General features: G+C 38.9%; 1 protein-coding gene across 1 annotated transcript in view; it reads left to right on the top strand.

Moving 5' to 3' along the window:
* Positions 1–14,121, top strand: part of galnt18b (UDP-N-acetyl-alpha-D-galactosamine:polypeptide N-acetylgalactosaminyltransferase 18b) — a 118,345-nt gene that overhangs the window by 44,989 nt on the left and 59,235 nt on the right. The window contains exons 2-3 of the mRNA XM_061743074.1: positions 6,773–6,968; positions 11,921–12,087. Of these exons, the coding sequence (XP_061599058.1) occupies positions 6,773–6,968; positions 11,921–12,087 (363 nt within the window). The remainder of the gene's footprint in view (positions 1–6,772; positions 6,969–11,920; positions 12,088–14,121) is intronic.

The following is a 14,121-nucleotide window of genomic DNA, read 5'->3' as shown; positions in this document are numbered from 1 at the left end:
ACTGAGGATAAACTGTCTGCTTTAATTGGAGGGCACTTACAGTCACTAAAAAATCACAAGAACAAAGAGCAGCGGAGCTGTTTTGAATTGCTTTATCAGGGGAAACAGATTAAAGTAATATTCATGTGATGATGTTTAGATGATGGAAAAAGCCTAAGATGTATGAAATCTTATGTTTAAAACCTGTGCTGTGTAGAGTAGCTGCACATGAGCCACTTAGTCTCTCCATGTATTGGTGAGGATTCTACATCTCAGTAAAGTTCAGTGCAAATACTTCTAAAACTAATGAGGCAAAACCCACAATGAATAGTTTTGGGTAACACATTGAGAAATTATAATAGATAGAACATTGATTCTTTGTAGAAACCCTTTTCATTTTTGCTTTGGCAGGTTTTTGCCAAGCTTTCCTTCAAAAACTGCTAAAAGAGAATAATTGTTGCCCCCACACAGAAATAGATTCATTCCCATATTGCTCGTAAATATAAGCTTTCACAGCGATAAGCACTTTAACAATTAAATTGTATTGGTGGTGCCATATACTGTTACAAAAAGCTGTTATTTTAAAATAAAGCCAGTTATTTAGTCACATGAAAAAGGAAAGTAAAAGATGTTCTCTTCAGGGCATACAGGGAAAAAAAATCTTCCTATTACCAGGTCTTAAAAATAGGCGAATACAACCACACGTGACATATTCCTGTTAGGTGTCATTAAGTGTCATTTATTTAACTCCAAATGAGCCAAATTGCAGAAGAAGTGTTTAAAAAACGTAATCGTCAAATACAAAAATGTTTCCAACACAGCAGGACATTGAAAATGTCACAATTGAGACAAGCCTTCAAACTCCTTTCAGTCTCCTTTACACTAAAGAGGATACTTCAGAACTTCCAGTCGTTTTCTCCAGTATTCTCGATAACGTATCAACGCCCTACAGGTTGGAGCTCTTACCAGTTTTTACTTGCCAGCAGGTGTTGCCCGAATTGTTTTAACAATTTTAATATAGATAATGCATGCTATACAGTGTGAGATTAGTGTCGCTAATCTTCCAGAAATGTCATTCTCAGCACAAGCAGCCATTGATTTCATTGTCCTTCCAGTTTCTTGCCACCTCTTTTCCATGTTTGTCAGTGATCTAATGCAGGGTTTGTCAACCGATGGTCCACGGCCCTCTGGTGGTCCGTGGCGGTATTGCAGGTGGTCCGTGAAATTGTAAATGTAAAAAAATAATTAAAAAAATATATATTTATTTAGACTCAATTTATTTCCCATTTACTATTAATGTTTGTGAATAATTTACCCATCCAAATGATGTCAAATGAGTGAGATTGAACTTTGTAATATTATAAGCCCTCTTGGCTTCCTATTGTTAATTTTTCATTGACTGTTTTTTTTTTTATAGCAAAAGGTGCAAATAAAAATATACACTGATGCTAATAAATAGCCTATATATGCCCATACTTTTATTTAAAATCAAGGTGCAAAATAAAACAAACATCCCCAAAAGCAGTGGTCCCCAAGTTGCTTCTTGGTTATAATGGTGGTCCCTGGGACAAAAGCAGTTGAAAACCTCTGATCTAATGGATCAAAAGTCAGTGATATGTTGCACAAAGAACTGTCATTATGTACATCTCTCCACTACAACATGCTAAACACTCTGCTTTGCCTCAGACTTGGCAAACTTTTTAAAGGATTACTGTTAATTATAATACTGAGGCTACTGGGACATGTGCTGTGGTCACTTTAGCTTTTTGGGCTCATCAGAACTCCTTCAGCGCTAAATTAGCAGCTCCCTCTGTGTGAAAATGGTATATGTTTACCTTTACTGCGTTCATAGAAATTAAGAAGATAAATAGCAGCCTGGTGCTGTGGTGCTTTAATTATTGATCACCAGTGCCTCTATTAAAGCATTACTTTTTGCGCTCTGCGCAATCAGGTTTCTGTTAATACAACATCCAGGAAAAAAAAAACATCTACTGTGCCCTTTGAGAAGCAATTGGTGCTCCCCATCAATCTGGAAAGCATTATAGGATGTTTTTCAAACAATTTCGATCCATCAGTCTATAGCAAGAACGTTTTCTCACAAGTAACAAGTAAAAAATAAGTCTCAGAAAACAGCCCAAGAGGTACATTTCACACACTCTGAGCTTTTGTTATTTTGTTAAATGTTAAACAACAGAATGATTGAAAAAAGAAATGGAAAAGGATCAAAACACTGCAAAGGCACAGTCAACATTTGAAGCTCAGATGCTGAGGCAGGTCTTGAAGATAACTGTGCGAAAACAAATTAAAAACAAAACAAACCAACGAAATAAAACTACCTACAGCCTTAATAAACTGAAGAAATGTTGTTAAGAAAAGTGGGCCAAACTTCCTCTGCAGTGATATGAGGGACCGATAACGTCACACAGAAACACATTGATACACTATTAATTTCAATTCAAGTTGCTTCAAGCTGTTGATTTACTTCCCAGCTTCCTAATTAAAATACAGTGTGCTTCCTTTTATATAAGAAAAGCTGTAAAAATCCCTATAAATGATCATTAAAACAACATTTTTAAAAGCTGATTCAATATTCAACTCCTTATGAGGTTAATATGGATCAAGCTCACGATCAATAAGCTCCTTCAAAAGGCTGGCTAAAAGGAAAAAGAACCATCATTGGACAGAACCTTGAGAAGTCTGAGTCCCAGTGTTGTTGACCCGAGGGACAGGAGGTTACTGAGCAAATTACTCTCCGTCCTGGACAATCCATCCCACCCTCTCCACCCACTCAGTACATCCATCTATCTATCTATCTATCTATCTATCTATCTATCTATCTATCTATCTATCTATCTATCTATCTATCTATCTATCTATCTATCTATCTATCTATCTATCTATCTATCTATCTATCTATCTATCTATCTATCTATCTATTTTTTGTTCTCTTTTTTCAAGAGTGCATCTATCAATTTAATTTGATCCAATCTTTGTGCATTGTGAGGCGGTTTTATCATTATAAAGCCCCTACTATGGGATCGAATTTAATTATATTTAATTATTTACGACGTCCCACTGTCGTGTAGAGTTGTTGTCCCTATTGAAGTTACAAACTGTTCTCCGAAGATGCTGTTTTGTGTAGTCAGAGTAATAACGGCGAGTGTGTTTCTCTTGAGTCCTCTCACCTGCCTGTCTCCTCTGAAACTGTGGGAGCAGACGGATACAACGCATTTTCCATTCCAACGGAAGACATGAAAGCAGTTTCACCACACATGCCAAGAGTGTTGGTGGGAAGCTCAGGGAATACTTCATACACACACACACACAGACACACACACACACTAACACACACACACACACACACACACACACACACACACACACACACACACACACACACACACACACACACACAGTCTCTCTCTCTCTCTGCCTCAGGTGCTGTATTTGCCCAGGCTTAGCTTGAGCTACCACCAAGGTTAGTTGGTTTGATGTGTTCTCTAGAGGAAACCACTCTCTAAACACAAGGTTAACGTACTGTAAGACACGTGATACATTACTTTCTTTATGTGCTCCTCAATGTGGCTTATTTGAACCTGTATGATAAGCTTGTTCCAGGATGTCTGTCAAAAAACTTTTTTATGCACACAGTGTAAACAGACCAAGTTTCCAAACTCACCATTTTTAAAAACAACACCAACGTGTCCTAACTGCTGTTTAGGGGATTCAGAGCTGAGGGAGCTGTCTCTGTAGGCTTAATTAATCACCAGCACCAGCACTCAGATGATTGGGCCTTCAGGCAGACTTGCCCAGTTTGGAAGACTTGAAGAACTTTTATCCAGTCTAATCACATAGTTTGCTTATCAAGAGCCGAGAGTCCTCGTCTCCGTTCTACAGCAGGGAAACTTTAAAAACTCTAGGATGTGAGGAGTTCATCTGCCTTAGGCTCAAACTTTCCCTGTGTTCGCTCAGCTTGGATGCTGATTGAGTTTGATTTTTGATTTATAATGTTTCATATGGTATTTTAAAAATTAAATTAGCTTGTGATGTTTAAAAGATAAATAACCTTTTAAGCCTCAGATCAGAGAGAGAAGTTGTTAGGGAATGGTATTGAAAATTTAATTAAAAAAGAAAAGCGTATATATCATTACCCCCTACATAGATTGAGAACGTTATCGGATACACATTTCAGTATATCAAATGTTGGCAGCATGAATAAGCAAACAATTTTAAAAGATAATTCAGGCTTGACCAAACTCAGATATGGGTAATTTGGCGGTCACGTTTTAAACCTTTAACTCCATGCCATGTTCCTCAATAAAACGTCCAAATACTTACTGCAGTCCTGCAGCTACCATCAGAAAATAATGTTGCCAAGGAGGGAAGTGTGCGGTCAAAGTTTTGGACATACCTAAAATACAAATCAGGCTGTATCCCAGCTGTCTACATGCAAAAAGCAGGGTACACCTTTGACATGCCACCAGTTCATCACTACCAACCTACATGCATGTTCTTGGACTGAGGGAGGAAGCCAGAGAAGCATCAGGGAAACCACCGAGCCACACTGCTGCTGTAGATGGTACGTGTCAGAGGAAATATCCACACTAATGCCAGGACCCAGTTTTTCCCAGTACGACATTGTGAGCACCACACTACCAATGCTGGCTTTCATTCCTCCCTTAATTGTCACACTGAGACCCTTCCTTCCCACACTGGCCCAATGCTGATGCCTGTTTGCACATCGGAGATGCTTTCAGCCGCAGACAGGTGTAAGCATGGCAAGTGACAGGCCTGCAGTGCAACCTAATATGCAACAAGGTGCAATATACTGTGAATTTTTGCACCTCTCCCTCATAGTCAGCATTATGTTTTGCAGCAGTATGAGCTACAGCAGCTCCTCTCTGGATGAAATACCAAGTAGCCATTGAAAACTGGTTTTGATGCCTGGTTAAAAGTCAGACGGGAACACAAATATGTCCTCCTCATAAATGTGTGTCAGGGACTGCATTTTGTTTATTTTTCAGAAGACGAGTCTGTTGCTGCCAGAGTTTTGTATCAAAGAAATGTGCTATTATGGGCTGCCTGTTCAGATGAATTTCCCTTTGTCTTGCTTCATTATGTAATCCATTCACACCTGCTCCTCTCCATTGTTTTAGTCTTTGCTTGGCTTACACAGTTTGCCACTACAATATGTAACAGGCTGCTCATAAATATTAACTACTCCCAATCTGCTCAAAACACACATTGTGGACATTCACATATTCACATCCCAACTTAACCTTGTGTGTTACAGCAGCGTCACAGAGGACTGAAAACCTCCTTTATCTTTGACTCATTTAGGCTTGTAACATCCATATCCCTCACACTATTCCCCACAACGGATCTCAGCTTCACTCAAATATAATAACGCATAAGAGATTGAAAGAAAAGATGAGCCAGAAAGAAAAAAAAATACTGTTTCATGTAATATTAGGAAGGAAATCCTTCTTGTCACTTTTCAAAGCTTTTAATGTGGAAAACAAAACAAAGCTGTTTATGTCTGGTAGGATGTGAATAATTCTCCATAACCTCAATCTGTCAGTTTAAACATGAAATACCAAAGCTGCATAATGAAATGCGTCTCCTATTTATTGTTCGGTAGCCTCAATAACCTGCAGGGAACTGATGGCTTCTCCTTTAATGAAATTATTAACACTTGATACCATTAGATTTCATTTCCCCCCAATTAAGACATCTTAATTAACAATGTGTTATTATTATCCATGTCCTAGAGGTACATTCTCAGAAAATAAAGGATTTTATGAATATATACATATATTTTTCTTTAAATCCGCTCGTTTAAAGGAGGATGGGTTTCAATCATTTCAAACTAATTCTTTCATTTATGGTTTTATTTATACTGAACCTAGTCATCATACAGCTTACAGTTTTACGGAACAAGATGTTCCCCATGTTTTCACAGATTATAAATATCCCCTTTTAATACCCAGACCTGATTGTTGCAGACTATTGAATCTCTGCATAATGATCCGAAGACTCAACGGGATTGCTGTATTAAATGGAAAAATCTGTAAAAAGCTCTTAGATTTACAGAGCGAGACATTGTTAAATCGGTTGGGAGCGGTGCAGAATCTTTAACAGATGCCACCAATGTTTTATGAAGTCCACACATGATGTGACTCGTGGAACAGAAGCAGTAATGTGGTATCTGTACGAGGGAACCATTAGTTGGACGTCCCTCTACTTGAAGGGCTGTCTGTCTGTTAGTGGTTTCAATCATTCTATTTTCAGTCATTTTAAACAAAATTAGTAATTTTACAATCATATGTAGTGTGAAGCACAGAGAGAAATGTTCACCTCCTCCCAAAATCATCACACATTACCATTACATTCATTATTAAAGGAAAGTTGTGCTGTGCTGTAGCGATAATTTTAGAGAAATTAGTTTCACACTGCTCTGTCCATGTAGGTTAAAAGGCAAAGTTAGCTTTAGAAAAACTGCTTTCAAAGAGCAAATCTTTTGTTCAAGGACACAAGAGTTTCTCTTCATCTTCATGAACCTCTGAAGTGGAAGGTCTTTTTGCTGAAGGACAGCCAGTCTGCCTCTTAAAATAACACACCACCCTTCACCACCATCATCCATTACAGCACAAGGAAAGCGGCATTCATCAGTGACCATCGCTGTCGTTTGTCCACATACTTTAAATGCCATATTACGCACAACCTCACTCGCAGGTTATGATGCTGTGACCTACACAAGTATTTATATAATTTGTCTTCCTGTACCTCCTAGAGACACCCGGGAGGGGAGAGGACGGTCAACCGGACACATCGTTTTCTGACTCGTCACTGTTTGCTCACTGGGGTCAGGATCTCAGTCCAGAAAACCGGCGACTGGCGCTTAAGATGTTCCAGTACTATGGATATAATGCCTACCTCAGCGACCGTCTCTCTTTCAGCAGACCAATAGCAGACCTCAGGCCTAATGGGTAAGACTGCAGGTAGAACAGCATTCAGACACTGATTTTTCACCAGCATACGGTGGATAATAATAGAAATGTCTACTGTAACCCCTGTCTGGGTAAATAATGTCACTATTGTATCTCGATATGAGGGTTGCATGACTAGCTTAATCTGCACCAGACACAGTGTGCAAAAACATTGCAGAAATTCCTTTTATGTGAATTTTTTAGTTGAAGTTTGACCTACAGTGCTAATTCAATCATTTTGGAGCCCCTTTTCATGTTTTAAAGTCTTACCAGTCTTATTACTGATGTCTGAAATGTATAAATAACAATTGTGACTAGGGTTGCAAAATTCCGGGAATTTTCAAAGTTGGAAACTTTCCATGGGAATTAACAGGAATATATGGGAATTAACGGGAATAAATAAGAAATTTACAGAATTGAAGGTTGGCCCTTAACAGGGAACTTAAATATAGTTGGGGGAAATATATTGTAGCATAGTCTTGGCTAAAACAACCAGATTTAATGCAAGTACACTCCTCAATCACATGCACACAGCACATTGCTTACTGCAGGGCTATTGAGGCCACGCCCCCTACAGGCACTGTGCATTCCTCCATCACATGCACAGGTGATTTCTTGAAGCCTGGAGGCCACACATTTGAGCTCAAAGCACAAGACTATTGAAGCCACACATTTGAGCCCACGGACTATATAAAGTCAAGTAAGTTTAGATAATATTATGGGGTAAATATATTTGATCTATAATGGTATTAATGTTTAACTTGCAAATATTAAATAAAAATGTATTATCACAGTAGCTAGCTAGCTGGTAAGTTAGGTGCTAAATGAAAGCTATTTTTCATTTCATTGACCATTTAAGAGGCTGGCTTATTATGGTGGTAGCTACCTCAAATTTGATGCTGTTTTTTCTGACTCCAGCAAGACGGTTTTCTGTAACCATTCAAGAATTTATACATCAATTGTCATCAATTGGATATCTGCTTATGACAAAATAAATATTTACATTTATGTTTGGATATGATACAGTTTGTTTAAATTACCCCCAATTTCCAGTTAATTCCCATAAATTCCCATAAATTCCCAATAATTCCCATAAATTCCCATAATTCCCATAATTCCCATGGAAAGTTTCCAATTTGGAATATTTCCAAAATTCCCCAGCTTAACTTCCCATGGAAAGTTTCCGGAAATTTACCGGAAATCTTCCACCCCTTTGCAACCCTAATTGTGACTCAACTAAATCAGTCCAATAAACTTGACCTTTTGTAGCTTAGGTACTTTTAGTAAGTGGGTAATCCTCTAACTCCTCCTGTTGTGGTGTCGACTTGTCAGAAAAGTGATCCACGAGCTGTTATTCGTAAAAGGTCGGAGTAATTATGTGTACATACAATGCCATAACAACTACATTAGAAGTCTCTTCATTTGGTCATTAAATCCATCAAGCATAAATCAGATTCTCTGAGCTAATCTTATGTGATATAAGTAGTGAACCTAATTTCAGCCATTTCTGGCAGCCAGGAATGATGGAGTTTTGAGATGAAGGCAGAACACTTTGCCATCTAATTGTCGAATATACAGAAAAACGGCATGGCTGGCTCACCTGAGGCTAAACGCATCGTAAAAGGTCTGTTTATGAAATTACTTTGTTCGGGGCAAGGTCAGCTTTAATCATCTTTAATTACGTATTCTGCTGCTTCATACAGCTGAAATTTTTATCTTAAAAATGTTGAACAGAATATCAGTGGAAAGCTTTTTAAATGGCACACAATCATTAAAAAAACACAATCATTAAAAAAATCTTTCTGCAAACTGGCTCAAAATTAACATCAATCAGTCATAAACCATAGATAGATAGATCCTTGTGAGTTATTGTTTTGTCAGCAGATGATAATACATACATAACAGCTATATATTAGCTGCATAATAAAACAGAAAAAACATGAACATTATGTAGATAATAGTAGCTGAGACTGACCATTAGAAAACTGTCAAAGAGAGAACAAATACTCAATTAATCAGAAAAGTTCATTTCTGTAAGATCTAGTACCTGGAGCTATGGGGCTCTTCATTTATATGGTGAAGCACCACTAATGTACAAGAGCAGTAACAGAAAATTGTCTTTTAAAGTATTAGCTGCCTAACAGGCTTGTTTGGAGGATTAAGATCTCAGGTATATTGTTCCTCCTCTCTCTCCTGCAGTGGAAATAAGCTTGTGATCGTAATGACCCTCTAGTAGTTCTTTGTCCTGGGTGAAAGTTCCTTTGGTCAAAATTCGGCTGCAGATAAAATCCTGCACTGAAAGCCGTATTTTCCTGCAAAGTGAAATCTGTTGACACCACCATGTTGTGTGTGACCCAGTTTTTCATCACGGCTCACTGAAAACTGTTCACATACCAGCCGTTTCAGGGGAAGGTGAGGTGATATCCTACTGTGAAAGTTTACACAGCTCAAAGATCTTCAAGGCATTCTCGCCACATCAGTGAGCTCCCAACAGACCATTGATTCCCACTAAATGCTGCTTCTGTACACTCATGCAGGGAAGACATTAATCACACACATTTTCAATCTCACATCCCCGATGCCAGAGCCACGGCATTCTGTAAATACAACAGTGCATGGGGGAACATGAACAGCAATATCATTTTGTGGTAATTAACCAGAATTGATGGTAACACAGTAGATAACACAATTCACTCTCTGCAATTAGATGGAACTGTCATGTCAAGATATTATCAAGAGAAGTTTTAAAATGTTTAACACATTTTCTGTTACTAAGTCAGGGTGAGGAATAGATGTCTTAGAGAACTAGAAAGCACAAGGACAGTTTCAGAAATCACCCCCTATTCACTTTATAGTGCACAACAAAGTGTTGTTGCCAGTTTGCGGTGCTCGCCAAATATGTAATGATAATTGTTAAATCATAGTTCACTCATTGTATTCCACAATGCATCATCAAATGTTTAGTACAACCGCATTGATCCTTGCAGCGGTCTGTTATGTTTTATCTGTGCTAAAGCAATAACACAATGAATATCACTGACAGGAACTGTAGTTGCTGATGAGCTCACTCTGCAATCCTCTACATGTAACTCCCACACACAATGACCTTGGAGTAGTGGATTATATAATGAGTATGGGGGTGAAAATTTCCCCCAAAAACTTCAATTCAAACTAAAATTTACCCAAAGTTTTCCAGTATATAACTGTTTTGTAGCTTGCCCTCCCTGTATTTTTGAAAAGCATCAAGGTTTTCTTTTTAGTTATTATTTGGTATTTGTACCAAGGGACTGCAGATGCAAACTAGCCTTAGGCTAACTCTGGTTCAATGCATCAAACATTTATGTTTTTAATTGCACATGGTCCCTCTCAAATAAAATTTAAGTAAGTTAAAGGAGACCTATTATGGCATTTAATTTATATTTTAAACGGGCCTTGAATGTCTTAAAAACAATCAAAAGCTTGTTTTTTCTACATAAATCAGAAATTCAGCCTCTGGGCCATTTCTTTATTTTTACCGCTTCTAACCTTCTTCCCTATGAGGGATCCTGAGGGGGCGGGGAGGCTATGATAATGAGGCTCTGTGCTGATTGGCTGCCTGAATGACGTGTAGCAGGGGAGGACACAAAGCCTCCCTCCGGGCAGAAGAGCAGCATGGGACACTATTAAAGCGTGTCCCATGCGATGCAAGCGAGCTTCAGCGACAAAATCAATTCCATTGCTTTATTTTCTATTGGACTGTCCTAACTGGCCGCGAGTTTAACGGTTTCAGTGTGGACAGAGAGTGTCCGATGTCACGCAGCTCGACGCGATAGTCGGACGCTCGCATGCATTTATGACACGGTGTAAACGACTCCCTGGGATCTTAAAGTCTGAATTATGGTTCTGCGTTAAATCGACGCGTACCCTACGCCGTAGGCTCTGCGTTGGTGTAACGCGGAACCATAAATCAGCCTTTAGTTGCCTGAAGGGGGGAACGGGTCACCTCGTCTTCACACTAATTCACACAGGAAGATTTAATTGAATTCTAAAGGTACACCAGTTCTTTACTCCAATTCCTCATCTTCTTATGTTAGAAGACAAATGAATCATGTTAACTGTAAAGAAATCAAAACACTGAATGTTCACAAATGGCAACTTTATTGTTAAAAAAAAAAAATAACATAAGTTGTATATTAATAACATTTATGCACTATTGCTGGCTCAAGGAAGGACCGTGCATTTCTTCTGGTTCATTGCTTGGAAGATCTGAAACCATAAACAGAAAAAAATGTATTACTAATAGAGCTCCAGAGTAACACCGGAGCGAAACTAAATACTTAGCCCATGCAAAGATCATACTTGTAGACAAATATAAATAACATAAAAAATTAACGTCAGGGGGCACGGTTGCGCAGCTGGTAGTGCAGCCGTCTCACAGCAAAAAGGTCCTGGGTTCGATTCCCGCCGGGGACGCTGAGGGTGCTGAGGGCGCTGAAGTGCGTGTTAGTTCCCCCATGACTTCAGTGCCCACTCCCTGGGTGGGGTTGGTGAAAGGGCCTTTCTGTGTGGAGTTTGCATGTTCTCCCCGTGTTCCCTTGGGTAGCTAATGGGAGCTACCCTCACAAAAACATGCACACAGTCCTGGGCTACACATGCCCCCTCTGGCCAGCCGGGGCGCCAGATGGGGTGGGGAGGATCTGGCCGGAATAACGTGATCCTTCCATGCGCTATGTCTGGCCAGAGAAACCCCATCCTGTCTGGTGAAAAGATGCGGCCTGCTCACTCCTCAGGTTAAGGAGGAGACCTGAGCTCAGTGCAGGACCCTCCCGGGGTTGGTAGAGGGGAGCAATGCCCAGGAGGTCCCCTTTTCTAACCAAACATTCAGGTTTTGGTTTCAAAAAATTGTTAATTTTTATTTTATACAATATGTGCAATCACAGTCTCACCAATGATTTGTTCTTTATCCTCTACAGGTGCAGGAACATTACCTATCCGCTGAACCTTCCTCAAGTGAGCATTGTGTTCATTTTTGTGAATGAAGCCTTGTCTGTAATCCTGCGGTCCATTCACTCTGCTATCAGCATGACACCTTCCCATCTTCTCAAAGAGATAATCCTGGTGGACGACAACAGCAATAACAGTAGGTGTCATCATGTTATACAATAACTGAATGTCCAGTAATAGTCAAAGTCACACACATAATTTCTTTCAAGCCATGGACTTACTATCAGTTTTTAAAATGTACATGTGTCTTTGGTGAAAATGACGCTTTGCATAAAGTCTGAGTTCTTCTTTGTGCATTCATAAGCTGTTGTAAATTAACGAAAGCTTATAACAACCTGGTGTTACTTTTAAATAAAAAACACCTCAATTATATTTGAGAATAACAATTGGTTTGGCGGAATTAAGCAACTGGAACCTGCATTACACAAGACTGCATTACATTTGCAGTTGATTCGCTCATCTGAGTTAAAGAGTTTTAGTTAAATTGTGATTGACTGGCACTGACAGCTGAGTTGGAACCTCCAGAGACTGAGAATAGGTTGAAGCATGTTTAGAAAATGCTTGGAAAGAGATTTAATGCATTAGTGTACCAAATAATGGATATTGTTACTACTAAGAACATTGAGATACAAATATTAATGTAGAGCCACTGTTCTGTTAAATTAATATATTGCTGTTCATATATGTATACATGTTTATTTTATTTAGTTTTGTTTGTTTTTCACTGAAACATGTTATTTTTATACTTTATGATCCTACATCTTTCCCTTTAAACAAACTATGTCAGGGAAAAGTTGTGGCAGAGCAAATCCTGCACCAAAGCATCTTTTTGTAAGGAAAATGCAAGGACACATTGGATGTCATTTTATTAGCTGAGGTCATTTTTTTGACCTAGCATCAGCAGACACAAAAGCATGCCAAGGCCTGTTGAAAAATCAAGCACTTTCCCTTTGATTAGATAGTTGCCCCTTGGAATAGGCTGAAATCGCTTTCAGGTGCTTTCTGAGTCATTACTGAGCAGATGCCAAGCAAGCAAGGAAAAGACTGCGCTGTAGCAAGACTCTAACCACACAGCTCTGAGCTGTGATGTGAGAAAGTTGCTCGGAAAGTTGCTCAGAAAAAAAAAATATTCGGGAAACAGTGCATTTAGTTTTTTGTGTGGGAATGTGTGTGTGAATGTCCCAGGGACTTCAGAAACAGAGCTGCCACATGATGAGGTGATCAGCATGTTACATCCAGCTGCTGGTCCTTTAACCGCTGATGTTGTTAAAGCATAATCTGATCAAATTTCAGGTGAGAAAATCTGTGCTGATAGAAACTAAATGATGAAACATGTAGCAATGTTGCCGCTCACTCAGAATATCTGGCATTACTGCTGTTTAGGACAAAATCCATCCTTGACTGAAGTCAAGTACAGAAAAGAATGAATGGAATAAATAATTAAAGAAAAGATCAAATATGTAAACACGTGTTTAGAAATCTGTGATGTCCACTGCTCGTCTTTGTCTGCAGACACTAAGGGCCCGATTTACTAAGATCCTAAATAAAGAGTACTAAATTGCGTGTGCACTGAAAAAGTTTGCTCGTGCTGTTTGCGTGTGGTTTGCGGGTGATCAACTAAGATTGCTTGCGCAATTGATAACAGGTGCAAACAGCAGTATTTAAATGAGGTGTTGCGCGTCTTACGGTTTGCGAGCGCAAACCTTGCGCCATGGAGAGTCTGGATGAATCCGTGTATTATTCGTTCTTTCCATTTTCAATTGCCAATCAAAAACCAAAACATGAAAAAGTGACTGGTTATGTTGTTATTAGTTTTTTATTCTAACACAAAAAACTGAAAAACGGCTGGTTTTTCATATTTAAATTTTAGGCACAGATCAAAAATACGAAATAGAAAAACGGGCCACAGGACTGAATTTGATTTTAATATTGAATTGGTTGGGTTTACGTGACCCCGCGGTGCTCGGCATGATCTGAGGAGAAAAAGACAATCAGACACAGAGCTGGAGAGCGCTTTGATTCAATCTATTTATGAGTTAAGTTTTTATTCAGATGTTCACAGTATATTGCAAATATTATATATTATATAGCAAACACTGACAGTAAATGTGTGACAGACGGGACCATCATATGACCGAAAGAAGAGAAGAGAAGTGTTCAGAACAGTGCA

The sequence above is a fragment of the Cololabis saira genome, chromosome 2, assembly GCF_033807715.1.
Source record: "Cololabis saira isolate AMF1-May2022 chromosome 2, fColSai1.1, whole genome shotgun sequence".
Lineage (NCBI taxonomy): Eukaryota > Metazoa > Chordata > Actinopteri > Beloniformes > Belonidae > Cololabis > Cololabis saira.
Note: the sequence above shows the minus strand (reverse complement) of the source record. Positions and strands in the feature narration are given on the sequence as shown.